Source organism: Pituophis catenifer, unplaced genomic scaffold (assembly GCF_029215685.1).
Source record: "Pituophis catenifer annectens isolate HBS135680 unplaced genomic scaffold, rPitCat1.0.hap2 SCAF_13, whole genome shotgun sequence".
NCBI classification, from domain to species: Eukaryota; Metazoa; Chordata; class Lepidosauria; order Squamata; family Colubridae; genus Pituophis; species Pituophis catenifer.
In genome coordinates this window covers 4,993,356-5,016,854 of record NW_027256893.1, presented here as the reverse complement: position 1 = coordinate 5,016,854, position 23,499 = coordinate 4,993,356, and the positions used below count along the sequence as shown (strand labels likewise).

The 23,499-nt window shown below is 45.0% G+C and overlaps 1 protein-coding gene across 1 annotated transcript in view; it reads right to left on the bottom strand.

Annotated features, from left to right (window-relative positions):
- Positions 1-300: 300 nt before the first annotated feature.
- The window catches only part of PLLP (plasmolipin), a 40,980-nt gene continuing 17,781 nt past the window's right edge, over positions 301-23,499 (bottom strand). Inside the window, 3 exon segments of the mRNA XM_070952978.1 lie at positions 301-806; positions 9,023-9,145; positions 17,976-18,149. Coding sequence (XP_070809079.1) covers positions 687-806; positions 9,023-9,145; positions 17,976-18,149 — 417 coding nt within the window. The 3' untranslated portion in view covers positions 301-686.

The following is a 23,499-nucleotide window of genomic DNA, read 5'->3' as shown; positions in this document are numbered from 1 at the left end:
CAAACATGCACACATACATAACACACATATAAGACATGCCATATACATACATATGTATAAAGGGAAGCAGACATACTGCGAACTCCGGAACTTAAGATTTTAAAATTTCAAAAGAATTAAAACTTTATTTTACTAAGCTTTCGTCAGCCATCGGCTGACATCGTCAGAGTATTAAACTCTGTCAGAGTATTAAACTCAAGAGTATTAGTAAAATAAAATTTTAATTCTTTTGAAATTTTAAAATCTTAAATTCCGGAGTTCGCAGTATGTCTGCTTCCTTTTTTACTAATATACCTGGGACTCATATTTTTAGAACAGTTTGTAATACATATGTATATACCTGCACCCATGCATATAAATACATATAAATGTTAATCACTGAAAGTAGCATTTAGGCACATCGAAAAGTTTTAGCTCTGGGGTTAGGGACAAACCAGGAATCATGAAAACCAGCATGAGGCTGCCTATCTCATCCGGGCCTTAGCCACTCTGTCGAAGATGGCCAGTTAAGAGCACGGGAGAGGGAGGTGAGCCCTGTGATCGGAACAGCCCCTACTGAAGCTGGGACAGGACATCGTTTCCAGGCCAGGCCACGTACGTGTGGAAGAGCAGGGACAGAAGCTGCAAAAGCCATCACCTTGGACCCCCCCCCCTCCCCATCAATTCAAAAAGAGGCACAGTTTCTTTTAAGCATGATTGGAGATGCCCGCTTGGCTGGTGGCCGCGTTGCTCCCATAACCCCTCCAGGCTCGGATGCTGAAGCAGGAACTGATCCCGTAGCCGATCATCACCAGGCAGGCAAAGAACTGGGAAAGACAAAAGAGACGTAGGGATTAAAGTAGGCAACGGGAGAGGCGGCTGTAGGTCACCCTGGATGGGAAGTCTCAAGGGAGATTCTCAGTCTCCCAGGTCATGGTTGTGCTTTTTTTCAAGAGGCAAGTGGGCTTTCTTGTGAGTAGAGCAGAACAAAACAGAAGAGGAATAAGAAATAGAAGAAGAAATAGAATAAAAAATAGAATAGAATAGAAATAACAGCAGAATAGAGTAGAAGGAATGAAGGTATAGTATGGTATGGTATAGTATGGTATGGCATGGCATGGCATGGCATAGCATAGCATAGCATAGCATAGCATAGCATAGCATAGCATAGCATAGCATAGCATAGCATAGCATAGCATAGCACAGCATAGCATAGTATAGTTGTCAGGTTTCGATGTCGTCTCAAATAAAATAAATTGCATTTCCAAACAGATAGTCTTTGAAGAAATCTTTCATTTTATTAAGCATGACAACCTGTCCCCGATTGTGGCGTAGCCAACACTGACTTCCTGACCCCAAACCTTCCCTTTCCGTTCCCCAATTCTCTGCGTCTCATTGGCCGCCTTCCAAATCACTCTCCCCATATCTACTACTTAAGCTCCCAGGAATGTCCCCCCTCCTATCTCATCTCCTAGGGGATATTATCTTCAGGGAAAATAAGTAGGTGAGAAGTCAAGCGTCCTCTTGCCAGCTGCCCCCTCTTCTCCTTCTTATGTCAGCACTAGAGTAAATGCAGGTTGAAGTGCTGACAATAGTGTTCTGTCCCCCCACCTCACATAGGCAGACACACGAGCAAAAGACTTCTACAGTAATTTATTTCTACAAGCCGACCTGAATCCCTTTGGCAGCTGCAAATTCTGGCAGCTACTTTCCGAATGCCTGCCAAGTTTCTTATCAGCTCTAGAAACAGGAGTCAGCGTATGTGTAGTCCGTTGCTGGGGCAACCAAGAGTTCAAAGAGTAGTCAGAAGTCATTCACAAAGTCCAAGCCTTAATTCCGAAAGATATCCCATCTGAAGCTCACGATATGAAGTTTTTGTCCGTCACAGAGCCTGCAGAGCAACCCCACCCACTTTTATCCCCTGTGGGGCGTGGCTCAGTGACTCAGCAATCTCTGGCCCTTCCCCACCTCTTCCTTTGCTGCGCACGCCTCGCCCTCCGACGCTGCCTGGGATCAATCCAAGATTGATCTTCATCACTCCCTATTAGTGGGTGCCCCGACATGCTTTCCTCCTGGCCTTCAGCTGGAACCTGAGGCGTTGCCAGAAAGGAGGGTCCTGGAGAGGGAGGCCTTGTCAGTTCCTCCCCATCACTTTCAGAGTCATCTTCCTCCGTGAGGATAGGCTTGGGAGCCGGAGTCACAACAGTATAGTATAGTATAGTATAGTATAGTATAGTATAGTATAGTATAGTACAGTACAGTACAGTACAGTACAGTACAGTACAGTACAGTACAGTACAGTACAGTACAGTACAGTACACCGTGTTTTCCCGAAAATAAGACCCTGTCTTATATTTTTCTGAACCCTGAAATAAGTGCTTGGCCTTATTGCCATGTGCTCAAAAGCCTAATTGGGCTTATTATCAGGGGATGTCTTATTTGGGGGGAAACAGGGTAGTGTAGTGTAGTGTAGTATAGTAGTATAGTAATAGTATAGTATAGTATAGTATAGTATAGTATAGTATAGTATAGTATAGTATAGTATAGTATACCGTGTTTTCCTGAAAATAAGACCTTGTCTTATATTTTTTGAGCCCGAAATAAGTGCTTAGCCTTATTTTCAGGGAGGTCTTATTATTTTGGGGTGTGTGGAGCAAGTTGGGGCTCCTCTTGCCATCTTACCTGATTTCCAGGTCTGCGTTTAAATATTTTCAGGGAGGGCTTATTTTTGGGGAAACAGGGTAGAAAGAATAGAATAGAATAGAATAGAATAGAATAGAATAGAATAGAATAGAATAGAATAGAATAATGAAATGAAGAATAGAATAGAATAGAATAGAATAGAATAGAATAGAATAGAATAGAATAGAATAGAATAGAAGCTGGAAGGGACCTTGGAGGTCTTCTAGTCCAGCCCCCTGTTGAAGCAGGAGATCCTATACCATCTTAGACAAGTGACTGTCCAGTCTCTTGTGAAAAATGGCCATAAGTCGCTTTTTTCAGTGCCATTGTAACTATGAACGGTCACTAAATGAGCTCTTGTTAAGTCGAGGGGCCAGCTGTAATCTTATGCTTCTTCTCTATCAGGTTTGAAGTTCCAGATCGCCTGGAAATGGGCTTGAGATCCAGTCCTGAAGGTGCTTTTTTTCAAGAGGCAACTGGACTCTCTTGTTTTTCTTTGAAGACGTTTCGCTTCTCAACCAAGAAGCTTCTTCAGCTCTGAGTGGATGGCGGGGAATGGAAGGATTCCCAGAAAAACTGCAGGCTACAGGAACCATTGGCGTTTCAGGTTGCGATGCAGACAACCCCAACTCTTCCCCAAAAGCCTCCGCCTCTCTTCAACAAGGAAGGGACATTACACAAGCACAAAATTTAAGAGAAAACTTTTATAAAATGTTTTACAGATGGCACTTAGATCCCAAAAAATTATCATGTATGTATCCTAATGTGCAAGCTAAATGTTGGAGATGTGACTGTGATGATGCAACTTATTATCATATATGGTGGACTTGTAGAAAAATCAAAGCATTTTGGATAAAGATTTGGTGGGTGATGCAGAATATTCTAAAAAAAAGAGACTGAAATTTACTCCACAGTTGTTTTTACTGGGTATAACTATGGATTGTACAGTTGCAGAGACTAAACTGATTTTGAACTTGATAACAGCAGCAAGATTGCTGATAGCACAACACTGGAAGAAGGATTTTTTGCCTACTATTGATGACTGGATACTGAAAGTAACTAATTTAGCTGAAATGGCTAAAATTTCAGCATATTTGAAGGATCATACACAAGAAAGGTATATACAGGACTGGAGAAGATGGATTGATTATATTCAAAATAAGTATCAGACCAAAAAACATCAAATAGCTTATGAATGATTTCTTTTAACTGTATAAGCGTTATATAAGTGATATTAGAAGTTTTATGTCTAAGAAGTAGGATTTTATCTATGGGGGGTTAAGAATTTTTTTTTAGGGGGTGTTAGTTTAATGATTGGTTAAGCAATTTAGTTTATTGTTAAAAGTTAATAGAAATACCTTGTGTTCTGCTCTGGGAAGTCGGGGAGGGGGAGGGGGGTTGGGGGGAGGGTTGGGGGGAAATTGTGTTTGTTTTAAAACTTTTTCAATAAAATAAAAAAACAAGGAAGGGACACAGGGCAGGAAAACATCCTGCAGAAAGTACAACTCAAACTTCTCAATGAAAGAACCTCCAAGCGGCCTCAACGACTCTCTAAAAAGGATGCAAATGACCAGCTGTCCGCAAGGAGCATAAATCCTTCCATTCCCCACCATCCAGTCAGAGCTGAAGAAGCTTCTTGGTTGAGAAGCGAAACTTCTTCAAAGAAAAAAACAGTTGCCTCTTGGAAAGAAAAACACCTTCGGGACTGGATCTCAAGTCCATTTCCAGGCGATCTGGAACTTCAAACCCCGTAGAGAAGAAGCATAAGATTACAGATAGTCCTCAATTTACATCAGCTCATTTGTGACCGTTCAAAGTTAAAATGGCACTGAAAAAAGTGACTTATGGCCATTTTTCACACTTATGACCATTGCAGCATCCCCGTGGCCACGGGATCAAAATTCAGATGCTTACGGGATACGGGATCAAAATTCACTCGCTTGGCAATTGACTCATTTTGATGGCGGTTGCTATGTCTCTGGGTCGTGTCATCCCCTTTTGCGACCTGACAAGCAATGTCCATGGGGAAGGCAGATGCCCTCAACAACCAGGTTGCTAACTTAATCACTTCAGTGATTCACTTAAGAGCTGTGGCAAGAAAGCTCGTAAAATGGGGCAAAACTCACTTAACCAATGTCTCGCTTAACAACAGGAGCTTTGGGTTCTCAATGGTGGTCGTAAGTCGAGGACTATCTGTATTTGGCAAGGCAGAGAGTTTGATTCTTCCCACTGGCTGTACAGTAGTGGCCAAAAATATGGAAACCTTTTGGGGGGAAAAGTGTATTTTCTAAAACTAGCTAATAACACCACTTTTTTTTTTTTAGTAGTACCATAAAATTATATATCAATGGAAAGACAGTTTAATCAAGAATATAATGCAATCACTTTTATGAAGGATTTGCTATTAGAATAGCAATTACAGTATAAAGAAGAAAAGTGAAATACGTAGAAAAAATGAGATATATAAAAATTATCACCATAGAAAAAACAAGATGTACAAAAATGATTCCCATGTCAGTTAATCCTTAGTTGGGTAACCTTTAGCACGAATGACGGCCTTACAACATCTTCCCATGGAGTGAACCAAGTCTTTTAGTTCTGCAGCTGTTCTAATGTGAAACCAAGATTGAATTATTGCTTCTATTAACTGCTGGGTCGCGTCTGACTAACAAGTTTCTTTAGTCGGCTCCATAGATTTAGGGTTAAGGTCTGGGCTATTCCCAGGCCATTCCAGCAGTGGAATAGGATTATCTTGAAACTCCAAAAAAAAAAGTGGTGTTATCAGCCATCAAACCTCAAAAATACACTTTTCCCAAAAGGTTTCCACAATTTTGGCCACTACTGTACGTGAGCTGCCCGGCAGCCTGTTCAGCTGAAGACAGTGAAAATATTTCAGCTAAAAGAGGAGACAATGCAAGAGTTTCTTTTAGATTTTCACATGTAAACAATCACACCATTCACTATTCAGTTCAGAATGCAAATACGGTCGTGCAGGAGCCGAGAAACTGAAGCAGCATCAATAAAAATCATTCTTGGGTTCTGATCTCTGTTATGAAAAACACATAAATCCATCCAAAAAAACCCCAACAACCCTGCACCAACGAAGCTAAATTTGGCAGAGGTGGGTGGGTTTGGTTACTTCCCAGGAGGCAAACGATGCTAAAAAGTCTTAAAATGTACCAGTTTCTATTTCAAAGAAGCCCAGCTGTTTCAAGAGCTGGCTCTTTCCATCTGGTTCCTTCAGAGAAGTTGTGTCAATGACCCTCCGGGGTGGCCGGTGGGACCCAGGTCCCACAGATGGTGCCAACTTGAGGAAGCCTTAGTTTACATGCTGGTGACTGACCCTTGAATCCAAGACTGTGCATCTTGGAAAGCAAAAGGAGTTCTGATGCATGATGTAGCTCCTCAGCTGCTGCTTCACTCACGAATGAAGATTAGCTCATGGCTGCCATTACACGACTTGAGGCTTAAAAAGCCAGCCCCGTTTTAAAGGAAAAGCAAGCTGCGCAGTGAGTGAAACAAGACGAGGAGAACAAAAAAATATGGGAGAGAAATCATCGCATTCAGAGGGGGGTTTCAGCAGGTTCTGACCAGTTCTGGAGAACCGGTAGCGGAAATTTTGAGTAATTCGGAGAACCGGTAAATACCACCTCCACCCCCATCTATTCTCGGCCTCCCAAGTCCCAGCTGATCGGGAAGAAATGGGGATTTTGCAGTAACCTTCCCCTGGTTTGGGGAGGGAATGGAGATTTTACAGTATCCTTCCCCTGCTACACCCACCAAGCCACGCCACGCCCACCAAGCCACGCCCACAGAACCGGTAGTAAAAATTTTGACTGGCCCCGCCCCCATCTATTCTCTGCCTCCCAAGTCCCAGCTGATCGGGAAGAAATGGGGATTTTGCAGTAACCTTCCCCTGGTTTGGGGAGGGAATGGAGATTTTACAGTATCCTTCCCCTGCTACACCCACCAAGCCACGCCACGCCCACCAAGCCACGCCCACAGAACCGGTAGTAAAAATTTTGACTGGCCCCGCCCCCATCTATTCTCTGCCTCCCAAGTCCCAGCTGATCGGGAAGAAATGGGGATTTTGCAGTAACCTTCCCCTGGTTTGGGGAGGGAATGGAGATTTTACAGTATCCTTCCCCTGCCACACCCACCAAGCCACGCCATGCCCACCAAGCCACGCCCACAGAACCGGTAGTAAAAAAAATTGAATCCCATCACTGATTCTTCACATTGCATATCATCATATGATAAATCATGATAGTACAGTTCTACAGGGGAATTATTGAGTCTGTCATTTCTACCTCAGTAACTGGCTGGTTTGGCACAGCAACGAAACAGGACAGGTGCAGATTTCGACGGATAGTTAGGACTGCAGAAAAAACAATCGCAACCAGGCTGCCTTCCATTGAGGCCGTGTACACTGCAGGAACCAGAAAGAGGGCTGAGAAAATATCTGCAGAGCCCTCGCATCCTGGACACGAACTCTTTCAACTTCTACCCTCTGGACGTTGCTATGGCGAACCTATGGCACGGGTGCCACAGGTGGCACGCGGAGCCATATTGGTGGGCACGTGAGTGTTGCCCTAGCTCAGCTCCAGCGCGCATGCACGCACCAGCCAATTGATTTTCAGGCCTTCCAGTCCCACCGGAAGTCGGGAAACTGACTGTTTCTGGCCTCCGGAAGGCCTCCGGGGGGATGGGGAAGGCTGTTTTTGCCCTCCCCAGGCTCCTAGAAAGCCTCTGGAGCCTGGGGAGGGGGGGAAAACAGGCCCACCGGGCCATCGTGTGCCAAAAGTAGGGAGAAGTATGGGGGGGGTCACATGCACATGCACGGGAGGGCGGGGCGCATTGAATTATGGATGTGGGCACACACACACACACACGACCCCCCTGCGACCCCCGCTTTTGGCACACGACGGCAAAAGGGTTAGCCATCACTGCTATAGATCATTGCATGCCAAAACAACTAGACACAAAGATAGTTTTTTTTCCTCTGTGCCATCACTCTGCTGAACATCTAATTCCCACAGCAATGTTTTAGGCCTAAAAATATTTTCCCATGTTGTAGGGCTGTATTGCTATATGATCCTTCTCATCTTATTTTTCATCTTTTCTCATCTTTCCTACTAGCTTAAGAGCCTTGGTGGCGCAGTGGACTAACCTGCTGCTGTTAAAGTAGTACTTAGCTGCCAGCTGCCTGCAATTACTGCGAGTTCAATTCTCACCAGGCTCAAGGTTGACTCAGCCTTCCATCCTTTCGAGGTAGGTAAAATGAGGACCCGGATTGTGGGGGCAATAAGCTGACTTTGTATAAAAAAAGAACACCGCTTGGGGGGGGGCAAAAAACCCTACTAAGCAGGTATATACAAAAGTATGAAGGCTATTGCTTAATGCATTGTAAGCCACCCTGAGTCTCTGGAAAAGGGTGGCTTATAAATCGAACTAATAAATAAATCTTCTCCTATCGGTATCCTATGATTTATCACTTGTTTATATCTTATAATTAATTATTGTAACTATGATTTATGATCTATGACGTTATCACTTTGTTGTTTGTATATACACTGAGAGCTTATGCACCAGAGACAAATTCCTTGTGTTCCAATCACTCTTGGCCAATAAAGAATTCTATTCTATTCTATTATTCTATTCTATTCTATTCTATTCTATTCTATTCTATTCTATTCTATTCTATTCTATTCTATTCTATTCTATTCTATTCCATTCCATTCCATTCCATTCCATTCTCCATTCTTTTCTCTCCTCTCCTCTCCTCTGCTCTGCTCTCCTCATTCTATTCTATTCTATTCTATTCTATTCTATTCTATTCTATTCTATTCTATTCTATTCTATTCTATTCTATTCTATTCCATTCCATTCCATTCCACTCCACTCCACTCCACTCCACTCCTCTATTGTATTGTATTGTATTGTATTGTATTGTATTGTATTGTATTGTATTGTATTGTATTGTATTGTATTGTATTGTATTGTATTGTATTGTATTGTACTGTATTCCATTCCATTCCACTCCACTCCACTCCACTCCACTCCACTCCACTCCACTCTATTCCTGTATTGTATTGTATTGTATTGTATTGTATTGTACTGTACTGTACTGTACTGTATTCTATCCTATCCTATCCTATCCTATCCTATCCTATCCTATCCTATCCTATCCTATCCTATCCTATCCTATCCTATCCTATCCTATTCTTATTCTATTCTGCTATGATTGGGGAAAGGAGCAGAGGCTCAACCCCATTTGGAGGGGGGCAATGAAAATTCTATGGGACTGGCAGCTACTCCATGGCTCAGCCTAAAGAAATAACAAGGCTTAATGGTTACCTACCGATGCTGAGGCCCTTCTGTTGTAGTCCGGGGAATGGGGCCAGGAATACGGTTCAACCGATGCAGCGCTGGTTATGAAGGCTGTTGCATACATGACAGCGGCTGAGACATTTAACACCACAAGCTGGGTAAAAGAGGAGAGAACCGGGGAATCCAGAGGTGAAAATCTCTTAAAATTCTGGACTGTATCTTGGCAGGGGCTCAGCCCAGGTTTTAGCCTTGCTGGCCCCCGTTTCTTTTTTTCTTTTTAATTATTTTATTTGCAACGTTAAAAATACAAAGTCCAAAACGAAAGGAAAAAAATATAAAAACAGAACTAAAGAAGACATAAAATAAAAATAAAAATACAGTGCATACAAAAGAGAAAGAGAAAAAAAAAACCATAAACATAAATTGTCCTCCCTAGTTGAAAACTGATAAAATATATTAAAAGAATAGTAGTTCCCTGCCCCTTGCGAAACAGGCTCACTGTTTATGTTTACAACTCTATTTACTCAACCAATTTGCTCCATCCACTTCCTTTGTGATAAACAGGCTGTATTGACAAATTGACTTCCTTTTTCATCTCCCTCCTATCTAAACAACGTTATAGAGCAGGGATGGCGAACCTTTTTGGCACCGAGTGCCCAAACCGGAACACGCGTGCAAGTGCATGCATGTGCACGCACTGGAGCACCGGAAACCCAGCTGGCTGGTGCACGCATGCCTGTTTTCAGGCCGTTTTCCAGGCCAAAAACGGCCCCCAAAACAGTTTTTTGGGCGTTTTTCGGTGTCCCAACGCCCGTGAAAACCAGCTGATATGCATGCCAGAAACCAGAAGAGCAGCTGGTGATGGCATGTGTGCCCACAGAGAGGGCTCTGTGTGCCACCTTTGGCACACATGCCATAGGTTTGCCATCACAGTTATATAGCTATAGCACTTAGATTTATATACCATTTCACAGTGCTTTCCAGCCCTCTCTTAAGCGTTTTACAGAGTCAGCCTCCTGCCCCCAACAATCTGGGTCCTCATTTTACCCACCTCGGAAGGATGGAAGGATGAGTCAACCTTTGAGCCTGGTGAGAATTGAACTCCTGGCAGTGGGCAGAGCTAGCCTGCAATACTGCATTCTAACCACTGCAAAGGATGGATGGATGGAAGGAAGGAATAGCACTTAGACTTATATACCGCTTTACAATGCTTTACAGCCCTCTCTAAGTGGTTTACAGAGTCAGCCTATTTGCTCCCAACAATCTGGGTCCTCATTTTACCCATCTTGGAAAGATGGAAGGCCAAGTCAACCTCTTGAGCCATTGAGAATCGAACTCTTGGCAGTGGGCAGAGTTAGCCTGCAATACTGCATTCTAACAGGAAGGAAGGAAGGAAGGAAGGAAGGAAGGAAGGAAGGAAGGAAGGAAGGAAGGAAGGAAGGAAGGAAGGAAGGAAGGATTGATTATATACCGCTTCATAGTGCTTTTACAGGCCTCTCTAAGCGGTTTACAGAGTCAGCCTCTTGCCCCCAACAATCTGGGTCCTCATTTTACCCACCTCGGAAGGATGGTAGGCTGAGTCAACCTCTTGAGGCATTGAGAATCAAACTCTTGGCAGTGGGCAGAGTTAGCCTGCAATACTGCATTCTAACAGGAAGGAAGGAAGGAAGGAAGGAAGGAAGGAAGGAAGGAAGGAAGGAAGGAAGGAAGGAAGGAAGGAAGGATGGATTATATACCGCTTCATAGTGCTTTTACAGGCCTCTCTAAGTGGTTTACAGAGTCAGCCTCTTGCCCCCAACAATCTGGGTCCTCATTTTACCCACTTCGGAAGGACGGTAGGCTGAGTCAACCTCGAACTAGTCAGGATTGATCTGCTGGCTGAGGGCAGAGTTAACCTGCAATACTGCATTCTAACCACTGTGCCACTATATATATCCTTTAAGGCTGTGATAGTGAACCTATGGCATGCATGCCAGAGGTGGCACACAGAACCCTCTCTGTGGGCACATGTGCCATTGACAGCTGCTCTTCTGGGTTCCATCACACACTTGCGCCCTGGCCAGCTGCTCTCTTCTGGGTTCCAGCGCACGCATGTGTGCTGCAACCCGGAACAGAGCAGCTGGCCGGGGCGCATGCACGCGACAGAACTCGTAAGAGCAGCTGGCCGTCATACACATGTGCAGCAGCCAGCTGCTCTCTTCCGGGTTCCGGTGCTCTGGTGCATATGTGCTCCAGTTTTGGCACTCGGTGCCGAAAAGGATAGCCATCACGGCTTTAAGGCATATACATCCTTAAAGATTATCATCCTGCTTTTGAAAAAAGACAAAAACTTTGAACACACAGATACTCGCTAATGGACGCCCATCCTGGTTGGTTGCTTTAACCTATAGGACTTCTTCCTTCTCAAAGAAAAAGGAAACAGGTATTATAGGTATTATAAAAGGTAGATTGACTTTCAAATTAGTGAAGTCACTTCTGGGTCACTTCCACCACACATGGAGAAGATGTAAACAAAATATGGGACTTTTAAGAGACTGGGTTGCAGAATACTGGAATGCTCATCCCGACGAAGAGAAGAATTGAGTCAACAGATAATAAATAAAACAAGTCATATTTTAGTGTTGACTGACAAGGAAACCAAATGCAGAAGGTGAACGATGGAATGAGATGCAGCTATTCAACTCATTTTCCAAGGCATGAGACCTGGAGCTACTGAATATGACATTGACTAGAGGTGGGATTCCCTTCCCTTCCCTACCGGTTCGCAAACGTGAACACTCTGCGCATGCACATGGCCTTCTGTGCATGCGCAGTAGTCATGCATTACATCCGAGCGCAGTTGCTGCTACTGGTTCGCGCGATCCGGACAGAACCGGCTGAATCCCACCACTGACATTGACACGTGAAATGCACATTAAGAGAGGAAAGACAACCCCTGGCTACAACTCACTAAAACAGTTTCATCTTTTTCTGGGATCACCCAGAAAAGTTTGGGGGGAAATTTCTGCAGCCAGGAAACCTGTAAGAAGATGCGGCTGCTTTAATGAGTTGCAGGCAAGTGCTACATTGGCGTTCCTGAAAATGCCATTTCTAGTTTTTGTGACAGCACGCACAGCCCTGAATGCTCCAGTGTGGTGCTTTCTTTTACAGTGGGCTTGGTTTCCCGTTATTTAAACATGACTGATGCAGTCATTCCTGGGAGCTGAGCCACCTTTCAAAGGAACAGCGTAGAAATCAAAATAAGAGCATTAGGAGACCTCCAAGTCCCTTCCAACTCTGTTATTCTGCCTTCTGTAAGCGACCCATGCAGAGATGATTTGGTCACATTTTTTTAGAACTGCCACACGGCGTTGGCGTGGGATGTTTTCTAGCTGAAACGGGCCTACTTCGGTGACTTGCCAGTCAGCACTGCCCTTTCACTTTAGGGAAGGATAACAAGAGCAGCACTGTTACTCTCCTTCAACCCAGGGCAAGGCCACCAGAAATGGAAAGGCGGTTGTTGGTCACTCTAGGACAGATGAGACAGGACTCTTAACTGTTGGGAGAGAGGACTCGTAAGTTGGAGCTGCGAGTGGAGATGTAATCAGTGGTGGGATTCAAATAATTTAACAACTGGTTCTCTGCCCTAATGACCGGCTGGGTGGGTGTGGCCATGATGGGCGTGGCCAGGGGGTGTGACAGGCAGCACTCGGCCTCCTGCACCCCCCTGGGAGCCAAAACGGGCCTGGAGCCACATGTGGCTCTTTCACCCCTCTGCTGCGGCTCCCTGTCACTCAAAATATCCATCACAACCGCCAATGTGTGTCCCTGCCGGCACACAATTTATTGAGCTTTTCAACCCCTGGTAGGCCAATCATGGATAAATCCAAGAAAAGAAAAGTTTCAGAAGAAAACAGAACATTTAATTCAACTACATATGCTAGTTTTGGGGCCGCTCAAGAAATAGTCAGGCACGGGAAGGGTTTTGTGGCTCCCGGTGTTTTCTTTTCTGTGGGAAATGGGTCCAAAGGGCTCTTTGAGTGTTTAAGGTAAAAGACCCCTTTTCTAGACCTACAAGGTCCCTTCCAACTCTGTAAAACTGTTAAATCTGTTAAACTATGATAAAAATGGATTTCCTTGGTCTTATGACTTAAAGCAGAAGAAAGAGGGGCAAAAGTGAAGGTATGATTCATTTAGGAAATGATCATGTCGGTGGTGGGTTGCCCCTGGTTCGGACCGGTTCTCAAGAACTGGTAGTGAAACTGGCAGGAGGCCCCACCCATCGCCCCGGATGTCATCATCAGCGATCTGTGCATGCGCGTGATCCCATTGCGAACCAGTAGTAAAGGTAAGTAGAACCCACCCCTGGATCATGTCATAAACGTATTTCACCTAGCTCAGTATTGGCTCTTATTTACTCAACCTGTTTAAACAAGTTACTTAAGTAGTAGCTTCACTTGCACCGAATACGAAGCTCTTATTATTGTGGCTTAAGGGCACTGGGCAAAGCCCATTGAGTGAGGTCATGGCTCACAATAAGTTGCGAGTGCAGAAAATGAATCAGTGCAGGAACTGAGTTCCACGCCTGGTGCACAATGGCCTTTGAGCAACAGCATCTCGCAGGCTTCAGGGTGAGTCACCCGAGCTGGAGAAATCAAGGGATCGGTCTGGACCTCTCCAGATGCCAAGGGTTTGCCATTCCTCAAAGCTGAAGAGCCTCAAGAGAAAAAGATCTTTTGAGAAGGGATGAGACGTGTGCAATTATTGTGGCTGCTCTCGCAAGACGCCCTGTGATGACACGTAATTTAAGAGAAAGTAAAGAGGTGGGCTTGTTCCTCACTGTTCTCTTGAACCTTCTTTTACCCTTGTAGGTAGTCCTTGAGATACAAGCACAAATGGGACCAGAATATTGGTCGTTATGCAAAACGGTCATTAAGTGAGATGCTCACATGAATGCTTTGCCCAACAACCGCAATCCCAGTACTCACAGTTGTGGTCATTAAAAGATCTCTTGGGTTGTTAAGTGGACAGAGAGAAAGAGCTGCCAGCTGAGTTCAGCTCCCATCTATGCACGAAAGAGAACTGTCCCAGCAGTCTGCAGGAACGGACCTTGGATTTCAGGATCAGAGTTCTGTTTCTGCAGCCCGCCAGAGAAGTTCAGCTCCCCTCAGTGGGAGCTCTTCTAGCCAGTTCCCAGAGATGAGGGAGTCTTCTAGGCAAGTAGCAGCAACAACTTCCAACTTTTCCTGCCGGGTTCCCCAGTGACTTTCTGGGGAAGCCAGCAGAGAAGTTTGCAAATTGTGATCACATGATCATGGGGCACTTGGCAATCGATTGTTAGTGTAAACAGATTGCTAAGCACCCACATCATGATCATATGACTGCAGAAGGGGGTTGTTGTGGTCTGCCAGCAGCCTGCAGAGCTGGCAGAGGAGTCGGACAGTGAGGAGGCTGAACATGGGCTGGGGAAGGCCCGGATGAGGGCTCTGCGTCGGAGGCAGAGATGGGGCCAGGGCCATCGGGGAGTGATGTGTGGATTCCGGAGCCTCCAGAGGTGGATAGCAGAGAGGCAGAGGAACAGGAGGAGCCTGTTCCTAGTGCACGTATGAGAAGTGCTGCCAGGAGGCAGGAGCAGCTAAAGCAAAAAGGACGACTCAGGAGTAAGGCCAAGAGATGATTGGCCCCTCCCATAAGGCTTAAAAGACCAGCAACGGCTCTTGGGTTCTTTGTCAGAAAAACAACGTTGATAGATTTGTTTCTTGTCTTGCTGCATTTATTTCTTGTCGGCGTCTTCTGCTTCTGAACTTGTGCCAAGAGAAGCCTTTGGCAGGTTGCCAAAGTAGATCAAGGTTGGTGATAAGGCTGAAGAATTGTGTTATGAAGAATTTGTTTTGAATTAGTTTGGACTACGCTGAGAAGGAGTTCATTCTCAGCTGTTCTAATAAAGTCTGTTTGTTTCGAACTGATTGCGTCTGATAATACCTACTTGGGCCTGGGTCACAACAGGGGTGCAACATTTTATAACAGCCAGAAGTGCTGAGGCTTTCTGAGGCCACTGTAACTTTGAATGGTTGTTAAACCACCATCATAAGTCAAGGACTACCTGTATATGACACTCTCAGATAGGGATGTGAAATATTCCTCTTCTTTTCCACCCACCTTATTTTTTTCCCTTTGGGGGGATCAGGCAAAAAAACCTACTGTATAGTTTTCAGGTTTACTGCTAACTATCGTGATATGTAAGGTTTCAGGTGGGACCAGAGATCCCCAGACAAAAGATCGCTTTTATGCAAACTTAAAAGAACTATCTGCCTCGGGAACCTGAAAACAGACCTGAGCCTTCAGGTCAGCATTTCACCTCTCATGGTTTAACCAACCAGAAGTATCTCAGAATCAATACACGCATCAGTAAGAGTCGTGGTGGCACAGTGGTTAAAATGCAGTACTGCAGGGCAAACTCACTGCTCACTCCAGCAGTTCGATTCTGACCGGCTCAAGGTTGACTCAGCCTTCCGTCCTTCCGAGGTGGGTAAAATGAGGAGCCAGATTGTTGGGGGCAAGAGGCTGACTCTGTAAACTGCTTAGAGAGGGCTGTAAAGCATTGTAAAGCGATATATAAGTCTAAGTGCTATTCCTTCCTTCCATCCATCCATCCTTTGCAGAGGTTAGAATGTAGTATTGCAGGCTAGCTCTGCCCACTGCCAGGAGTTCAAATCTCACCAGGCTCAAGGTTGACTCAGCCTTCCGTCCTTCCGAGGTGGGTAAAATGAGGAGCCAGATTGTTGGGGACAAATAGGCTGACTCTGTAAACTGCTTAGAGAGGGCTGGAAAGCACTGTGAAGCGGTATACTGTATAAGTCTAAGTGCTATTCCTTCCTTCCTTCCTTCCTTCCTTCCTTCCTTCCTTCCTTCCTTCCTTCCTTCCTTCCTTCCTTCCTTCCTTCCTGTTAGAATGCAGTATTGCAGGCTGACTCTGCCCACTGCCAAGAGTTCGATTCTCACTGGCTCAAGAGGTTGACTCAGCCTTCCATCCTTCCGAGGTGGGTAAAATGAGGACCCAGATTGTTGGGGGCAAAAAGCTGACTCTGTAAACCACTTAGACAGGGCTGTAAAGCACTGGAAAGCGGTATATAAGACTAAGTGTTATTGCCCTTCCATCCATCCATCCATGATGCACAGTGGTTAGAATGCAGCATTGCATTCCCACTTTCAGGAGTTCGATCCTGACCAGCTCAAGGTTGACTCAGCCTTCCATCCTTCCGAGGTGGGTAAAATGAGGACCCAGATTGTTGGGGGGGCAAGAGGCTGACTCTGTAAACCGCTTAGAGAAGGCTGTAAAGCACTGGGAAGTGGTATATAAGTCTAAGTGTTATTGCTATTGCTATCAAGCTTGTCTTCCTCTCCCATTCAGGCTCCTGTACACCCAATACCTAGAGATGAACTGCAGGAGCTAGAAGCCACCAATAGACCTGTCTTTTAGACTTGAAATAGGGGGCGGGTTCCAAATCCCATCGCTATTGGTTCACTCATGGGGGTGCATGCGCTTGTGCTTGCACGCGGCGCTTCTACGCAGAAGCTTCCAGGTGGGTGGGCAGAGCCTCCCACCGCCACCACTGCTACCGATTCGCCTGAACTGGGGCGAACAGGTAGCAACCCACCACTGACTTGAAGGCCACCAAGTATCCAATAATTTGTAAGAAACCTGGAATTTAAATTCCCAAGGATAGAAAGCTAATGTACATCTTCTTACAATCAGTAGACAATCAACTTTTAGTGCAGCTTTATTCTCTGCAATAAAGATTTTAAGCTAGCCAAGCCACATTGGAGAGAATAGAATAGAATAGAATAGAATAGAATAGAATAGAATAGAATAGAATAGAATAGAATAGAATAGAATAGAATAGAAGTCAGGTTTTGATGTCATCTCAAAATAAATTGCATTTCCAAACAAATAGTCTTTGATGAAATCTTTCATTTTATTAAGCGTGACAATCTGTCCCCGATCATGGCGTAGCCAACACTGACTTCCTGACCCCAAACCTTCCCTTTCCATTCTCCAATTCTCTGTGTCTCATTGGCCATCTTCCAAATCACTTTCCCCATATCTACTATTTCAGCTCCCAGGAATGTCCCCCCTCCCATCTCATCTCCTAGGGGATATTATCTTCAGGGAAAATAAGTAGGTGAGAAGTCAAGCCTCCTCTTGTCAGCTGCCCCCTCTTCTCCTTCTTATGTCAGCACTAGAGTAAATGCAGGTTGAAGTGCTGACAATAGAATAGGATAGGATAGGATAGGATAGGATAGGATAGGATAGGATAGGATAGGATAGGATAGGATAGGGAAGGGAAGCGAAGGGAAGGGAAGGGAGGAGAGGAGAGGAGAGGAGAGGAGAGGAGAGGAGAGGAGAAGAGAAGAGAAGAGAAGAGAAGAGAAGAGAAGAGAAGAGAAGAGAAGAGAAGAGAAGAGAAGAGAAGAGAAGAGAAGAGAAGAGAAGAGAAGAGAAGAGAGAATGGACTGGACTGGACTGGACTGGACTGGACTGGACTGGACTAGACTAGACTAGACTAGACTAGACTAGACTAGACTAGACTAGACTAGACTAGACTAGACTAGAATAGAATAGAATAGAATCAGAGCAGAGCAGAGCAGAGCAGAGCAAAATAGAGGTGGAAGGGACCTTGGAGGTCTTCTAGTCCAGCCCCCTGCTCAAGTAGGAGAACCCATGCCAATTCAGACAAGTGACTGTTTAATTTCTTCTTAGAAACCTCCAGTGATGGAGTGCCCACAATTTTTATAAGTTTTAGCCAAGTCAAGATGAGAAGTCAAGGTAATCTCGGAAGAGTCAGGAGATCTGACACCACGCAAGGACCTCAAAGGTAACCCAACTCCCATCATTACATCCCAAATAGTCAGAAGTTGAAAGGTACTCCAGTCCAACGGAACTGGTCAAAGGCCATCTGAGAAGACGGTAGAATTATATATTTTCCCCAGCCTTCCACACTCACCACAATAGGCCAAGGGATCATGTAGAATTTCAACTGAAGCTGAAACAGATACATCACAAAAATAATGACCGTCACCATCCAGAAGAAGATAGCTACGAACATCACCCAGCCGTAGGAAGGGTAGGGTTGGTAGTACGTGTCGGCAATCAGGGCCCACACCAAGCAGCCCAGCACCTGTGCAAAACACAAGAAGAAGAAGAAGGTCACACACACCCTGGGATCCGATCGCTATCTTCTTTAGTCTATATGCATTAGTGTCATATAATATATGTGGGTATATACATAATTTTAGTTATCTTGTCATGTTTATGGACTGTAAAATTGGAGGTGGTGACCCTTTAAGAGCTGTATGCAACAAAATTTCATTTTTAATGTATGCCAATTATTTATTTATTTATTTATTTATTTATTTATTTATTTATTTATTTATTTATTTATTTATTTATTTATTTATTTATTGCGATTTATATGCCGCCTTTCTCCTTAGGGACTCAAGGCGGCTTACAAAATGACAACTTCAATACAAATCACAATACAATACCAAATTAAAATCAGTAACCCAATTAAAAAACGATTTAAAATTACACCAGTGTACCCCCAAACGGATCAGTTTAATTGGCGGAAGAGCCACGTCTTCAGCTCACGACGAGAGGAAAGAAGGTCGGGGGCTGTCCTGAGCTCGGTGGGCAATCCATTCCAGAGGGTCGGGGCTCCCACAGAGAACGCCCTCCCCCTGGGGGTCGTCAGCCGACATTGTTTGGCCGACGGCACCCTGAGGAGGCCGACTCTGTGAGAGCGCACAGGACGATGGGAGAACGGCTGGAGATGGTCCTGCAAGTACCCTGGGCCTAAGCCATGAAGGCAGGGTCACCTGATCATTCGGACAGGGAATCCTTAGGAGCTCCTGATCCTCTGGACCAGGATTTATCGGATGATGAAGGTCTGGCCCCAGACCAACCAGCATTTGTGGGTCTTTTTAAGCCCCAGCTTTTCCGTTCCCTGCTCCACAAGGCCAAGGCCGTCACAGGTTTGGGTTCCTCTCATACCTCATCGGTTAATGCGGGGGAAGGCCCTTCCTCTTCCATTCCCCTCTTTGAGGAACCTGCCATTGAATCTGAGGAGATCCCTGGCCCCAAGATATTTAAGGATGTTCTTCAAAGACAATGGGCGGCCCCTGCTTCTGGACCCAGCCCCAATGCTAATGACAGACGTCTCTATAATTTGGCACCTGAACTGTCCTCTCTTTTGCAGGTCCCTTCAGTAGACCAACCGGTAGCGGAATTGTCAGCCCCCTCTAATTTGACGGGGCCTCCTGATGAAGGTCTACGCCCGGAGGATAGACGGCTGGAGCATTCCCTAGTTAGATCACACCAGGCTACTGCCTGGTCGGTCAAGGCCTCCTTGGCCGCCTCCTTTTTTAACCGAGCCTCTATCTTATGGCTTCGCCAACTCCAGGCCAGACTCCCGGTCTCCGACCTGAGGACCCACCAAGATATAAGCAAGGTTATAGTTGCCCTAGACTTTTCAGCGGATGCTACCTTAAATAGGTGAGCACCAGCACCTTGAAACGTATCCGGAGTGCCACCGGTAGCCAGCGCAGCTCACGCAGGAGAGGTGTTACACGGGAGTATCTAGACGCCCCCGTAACTACCCGCGCGGCTGCATTTTGGACTAGCTGAAGCCTCCGGACACATCCCAAGGGCAGCCCCATGTAGAGGGTGTTACAGTAGTCCAACCTAGAGGTAACAAGGGCGTGAGTGACTGTGGCGAGGGCATCCCGGTCTAGGAACGGGCGCAACTGGCGCACAAGACGGACCTGTGCATAGTGTATATTCAAAGTGACAATAAAGTTATTATGTTCTGTTCTATTCTATTCTATTCTATTCTATTCTATTCTATTCTATTCTATTCTATTCTATTCTATTCTATTCTATTCTATTCTATTCTATTCTTGTCCTGTCCTAGTCTAGTCTAGTCTAGTCCTGTCCTGTCGTGTCCAGTCCTTGTTCCTGTCCCTGTCCTGTCCTGTCCTGTCCTGTCCTGTCCTGTCCTGTCCTGTCCTATCCTATCCTATCCTATCCTATCCTATCCTATCCTATCCTATCCTATCCTACTCTATTCCTGTTCTCTTTCTTTGTCTTTGTCTTTGTCTTTGTCTTTGTCTTTGTCTTTGTCTTTGTCTTTGTCTTTGTCTTTGTCTTTGTCTTTCTCTTTCTCTTTCTCTTTCTCTTTCTCTTTCTTTCTTTCTCTTCCTCTTCCTCTTCCTCTTCCTCTTCCTCTTCCTCATCCTATCCTATCCTATCCTATCCTATCCTATCCTATCCTATCCTATCCTATCCTATCCTATCCTATCCTATCCTATTCTATTCTATTCTATTCTACAGTCTATCCTATCCTATCCTATCCTTTCTCTATTCCAATCTAGTCTAGCCTACTCTTTCCCCTAATTGAAGAATGGATGGTAAAGCTGGTGGAATTGAGGGAGATGTCAATTCTGACTGTTTTATTAAAGAAAAGATTCTATCTATTGTTATTTCTAATTGAAAACCACTTGTAGGCTTTGTATTCAACACTGGAAAAACAATGAAACTTTTCAGCAATTACCAAGACTAGGCATGTCTAGCCTAAGGAAGAGAAGGACTAGGGGTGACATGATAGCAGCCTTCCAATATTTGAGGGGCTGCCACAGAGAAGAGAGCATCAACCTCTTCTCCAAACCACTTGAAATTATGGATGGAAGCTTATCAAAGAGAGATGCAACCTGGAAGTAAAATTTTCTGACTGTGAGAACAACTAAGCAATGGAACGGCTTGCTTCTTAGAAGTTGTGGATGCTCCATCACTGGAGGTTTTCAAGGAAGGTGTCAACCATCCCACTCAGTGAAAGACCCCTGGCCATTTGTTTTTGCCAAGAGTACACACTTTACTGAAGTTTAAAATATCACAGAAGTAGCGAAGCCGAATCTGAAGTTTTCCCGCACAAACAATGCAAAGTAAATCTCCCTCTCCCCCCATCTCGCAGTTATCTGTAAAGTGTAAGGATTGCCTCTCCCTCTAACTTAAGAAAGCGAAGACTCTTGAAACGTAGTATTTCAAAAGGACCCTTTTATTAAGCAGAAGTGACAGCAATGGGTTCAAAGCAACGTCTGAATACCCTTAGGCAAAACAAGTAGGATTAAAGCAGTAGAGACCCCTCCCTTAAGCCAGAATGCAGATTTTAGCCAATACATATGTGAAGATATGTGAAGATATTTTCTTTACCAGCTGCCCTGAGAACCAGATAAACATACATTCCAGTGGTGGGTTGCCCCCGGTTCGAACTGGTTCGCAAGAACTGGCAGTAAAACCGGCGGGAGGCTCCACCCACTGACCCGGACATCATCATAAGTGATCTGCGCATGTGCGTGCGTGCGAGCACGATGTGAACCAGTAGTAAAGGTATGTAGAATCCACCCCAATGCATTCCCATTGCTATCCTCCGTTATCCTTTAAAGTGAAACAACCCACATGGCCGTCATAAACATTCCCCAAAGGTAAGGAGATCTCAAGGCACTCCGGCACCAGGATATAGGTTGTAAAATATCTGTTGACACAGTCAATGCTAATAAATCGAATCCAGGGCCCCCCACTTCTCCCAACTGAATGGCAGTGTCACTTATCATCTATTTATTTATTTATTTATTTATTTAGTTAGTTAGTTAGTTAGTTAGTTAGTTAGTTAGTTAGTTAGTTAGTTAGTTATTATTCATCATCATCATTTAGGAAACAGGTTCTCGGTTCCCACCCTTGCCTCCAGATGGTTGACCTTGGCTGGCAGAAGCTTCTCAGAAGGCTCAGCTGGGCTTCCATGCCTCCCGTTCTTCCTCCTTACATTCCGATCTTTCCCTCCCGCCCTTCCCTCCGTTGCAAATGTCAGGCTGTCAACTCATGAAGCTTGGCTAGGAAAGATGCAGCCCTGACAACAACCATTTGACCAAGGTAGTCTAAGTATAGTATATTCTCCTGCCTCTTGAGCAGATGATTGGACACTAGATTAGAAGACCTCCAAGATTCCTTCCAGCCCAAGCATTCTATGTTCTACAAAGCTCTCACTCGGTTGCAGCCACGAGGCAGCCACAGAGCTGCCAAAGAGACATTGTTTGACTCAACACAAATGCTATGATGCCTCTCCCCCCCCCCCCGATTCTTTCGGCCTGGACAATGGTGTCCTTTCCCCTCCCCCCCACCCTCTGGCAGCTCCCAGAACAGATGAAGTACAAGCTATTTTTTTTCTTTTTTTAAAAAAAGATCATTTGTTTAGGAGCTGAAAAGTACAGCAGAAACACAGCTCTTGATTGAGGCCAGATTTTCCCACAGGGGCGTAGCAGCTCTAGATGAGAGATTTTGTCCACTGGAAAAAAGATCCGTTATCATTTCATTTTTTTTTTCCAGAAAGGGGAAGAAAAAGGAAGAATTTTATTTTAGGGCGTTTGTTGCAGTTCCTCCCCCTAAAAGCCTATTTTTGTTAGGAACACCACAAGAGGCAACACACAAAAAATAATTAGAGGTGTTCTGAAGAAATATTTGTCAACCTTGGCCACTTGAAGATGGGTGGACTTCACTGCCACCGACGACCTCCCATCGACCCGTGCGCTCCCACAAAGAGGGCCTCCTCGGGGTGCCCTCAGCCAAACAATGCAGGCTGGTGACCCCCAGGGGGAGGGCCTTCTCTGTGGGGGCACCTACCCTATGGAATCAGTTGCCCCCAGAGATAAGGAGAATCCAAGACCTCAGTGCCTTCCGCCGAGCCCTTAAAACCTTCTTTTTCCAACAAGCCAGGCTGGCCTAATTCTTTTTAAGTGTTTTTAATTGTTTTGTTTATCGTTTTAATTAATGGGGCCAAATCTATATATATTTTTAACTGTATTTTAATATTTGTATTTGATGTTTTTATTTGGCTGTTCACTGCCCTGAGTCCTCAGGGAGAAGGGCGGTATACAAATTCAAAATAAAATAAAATAAAAAATAAAATACCCTCCATTTTCGAGGAGGAGGAGGAGGAGGAGGAAGAGGAGGAGGAGGAGGAGGAGGAGGAGGAGGAGGAGGAGGAGGAGGAGGAGGAGAAGAAGAAGAAGAAGAAGAAGAAGAAGAAGAAGAAGAAGAAGAAGAAGAAGAAGAAGAAGAAGAAGAAGAAGAAGAAGAAAGAAGGGAGGAGGAGGAGGAGGAGAAGGAGGAGGAGAAGGACGAAGAGGAGGAGAAGGAGAAGGAGAAGGAGAAGGAGAAGGAGAAGGAGAAGAAGGAGAAGGAGAAGAAGGAGAAAGAAGAAGAAAGAAGAAGAAGAAGAAGAAGAAGAAGAAGGAGGAGGAGGAGGAGGAGGAGGAGGAGGAGGAGGAGGAGGAGGAGGAGGAAGAAGAAGGGAGGAGGAGGAGAAGGAGAGGAGAAGAAGAAGGAAGAAGGAAGAAGGGAAGAGGAGGAGAAGGAGAAGGAGAAGGAGAAGGAGGAGAAGGAGAAGGAGAAGGAGAAGAAGAAGAAGAAGAAGAAGAAGA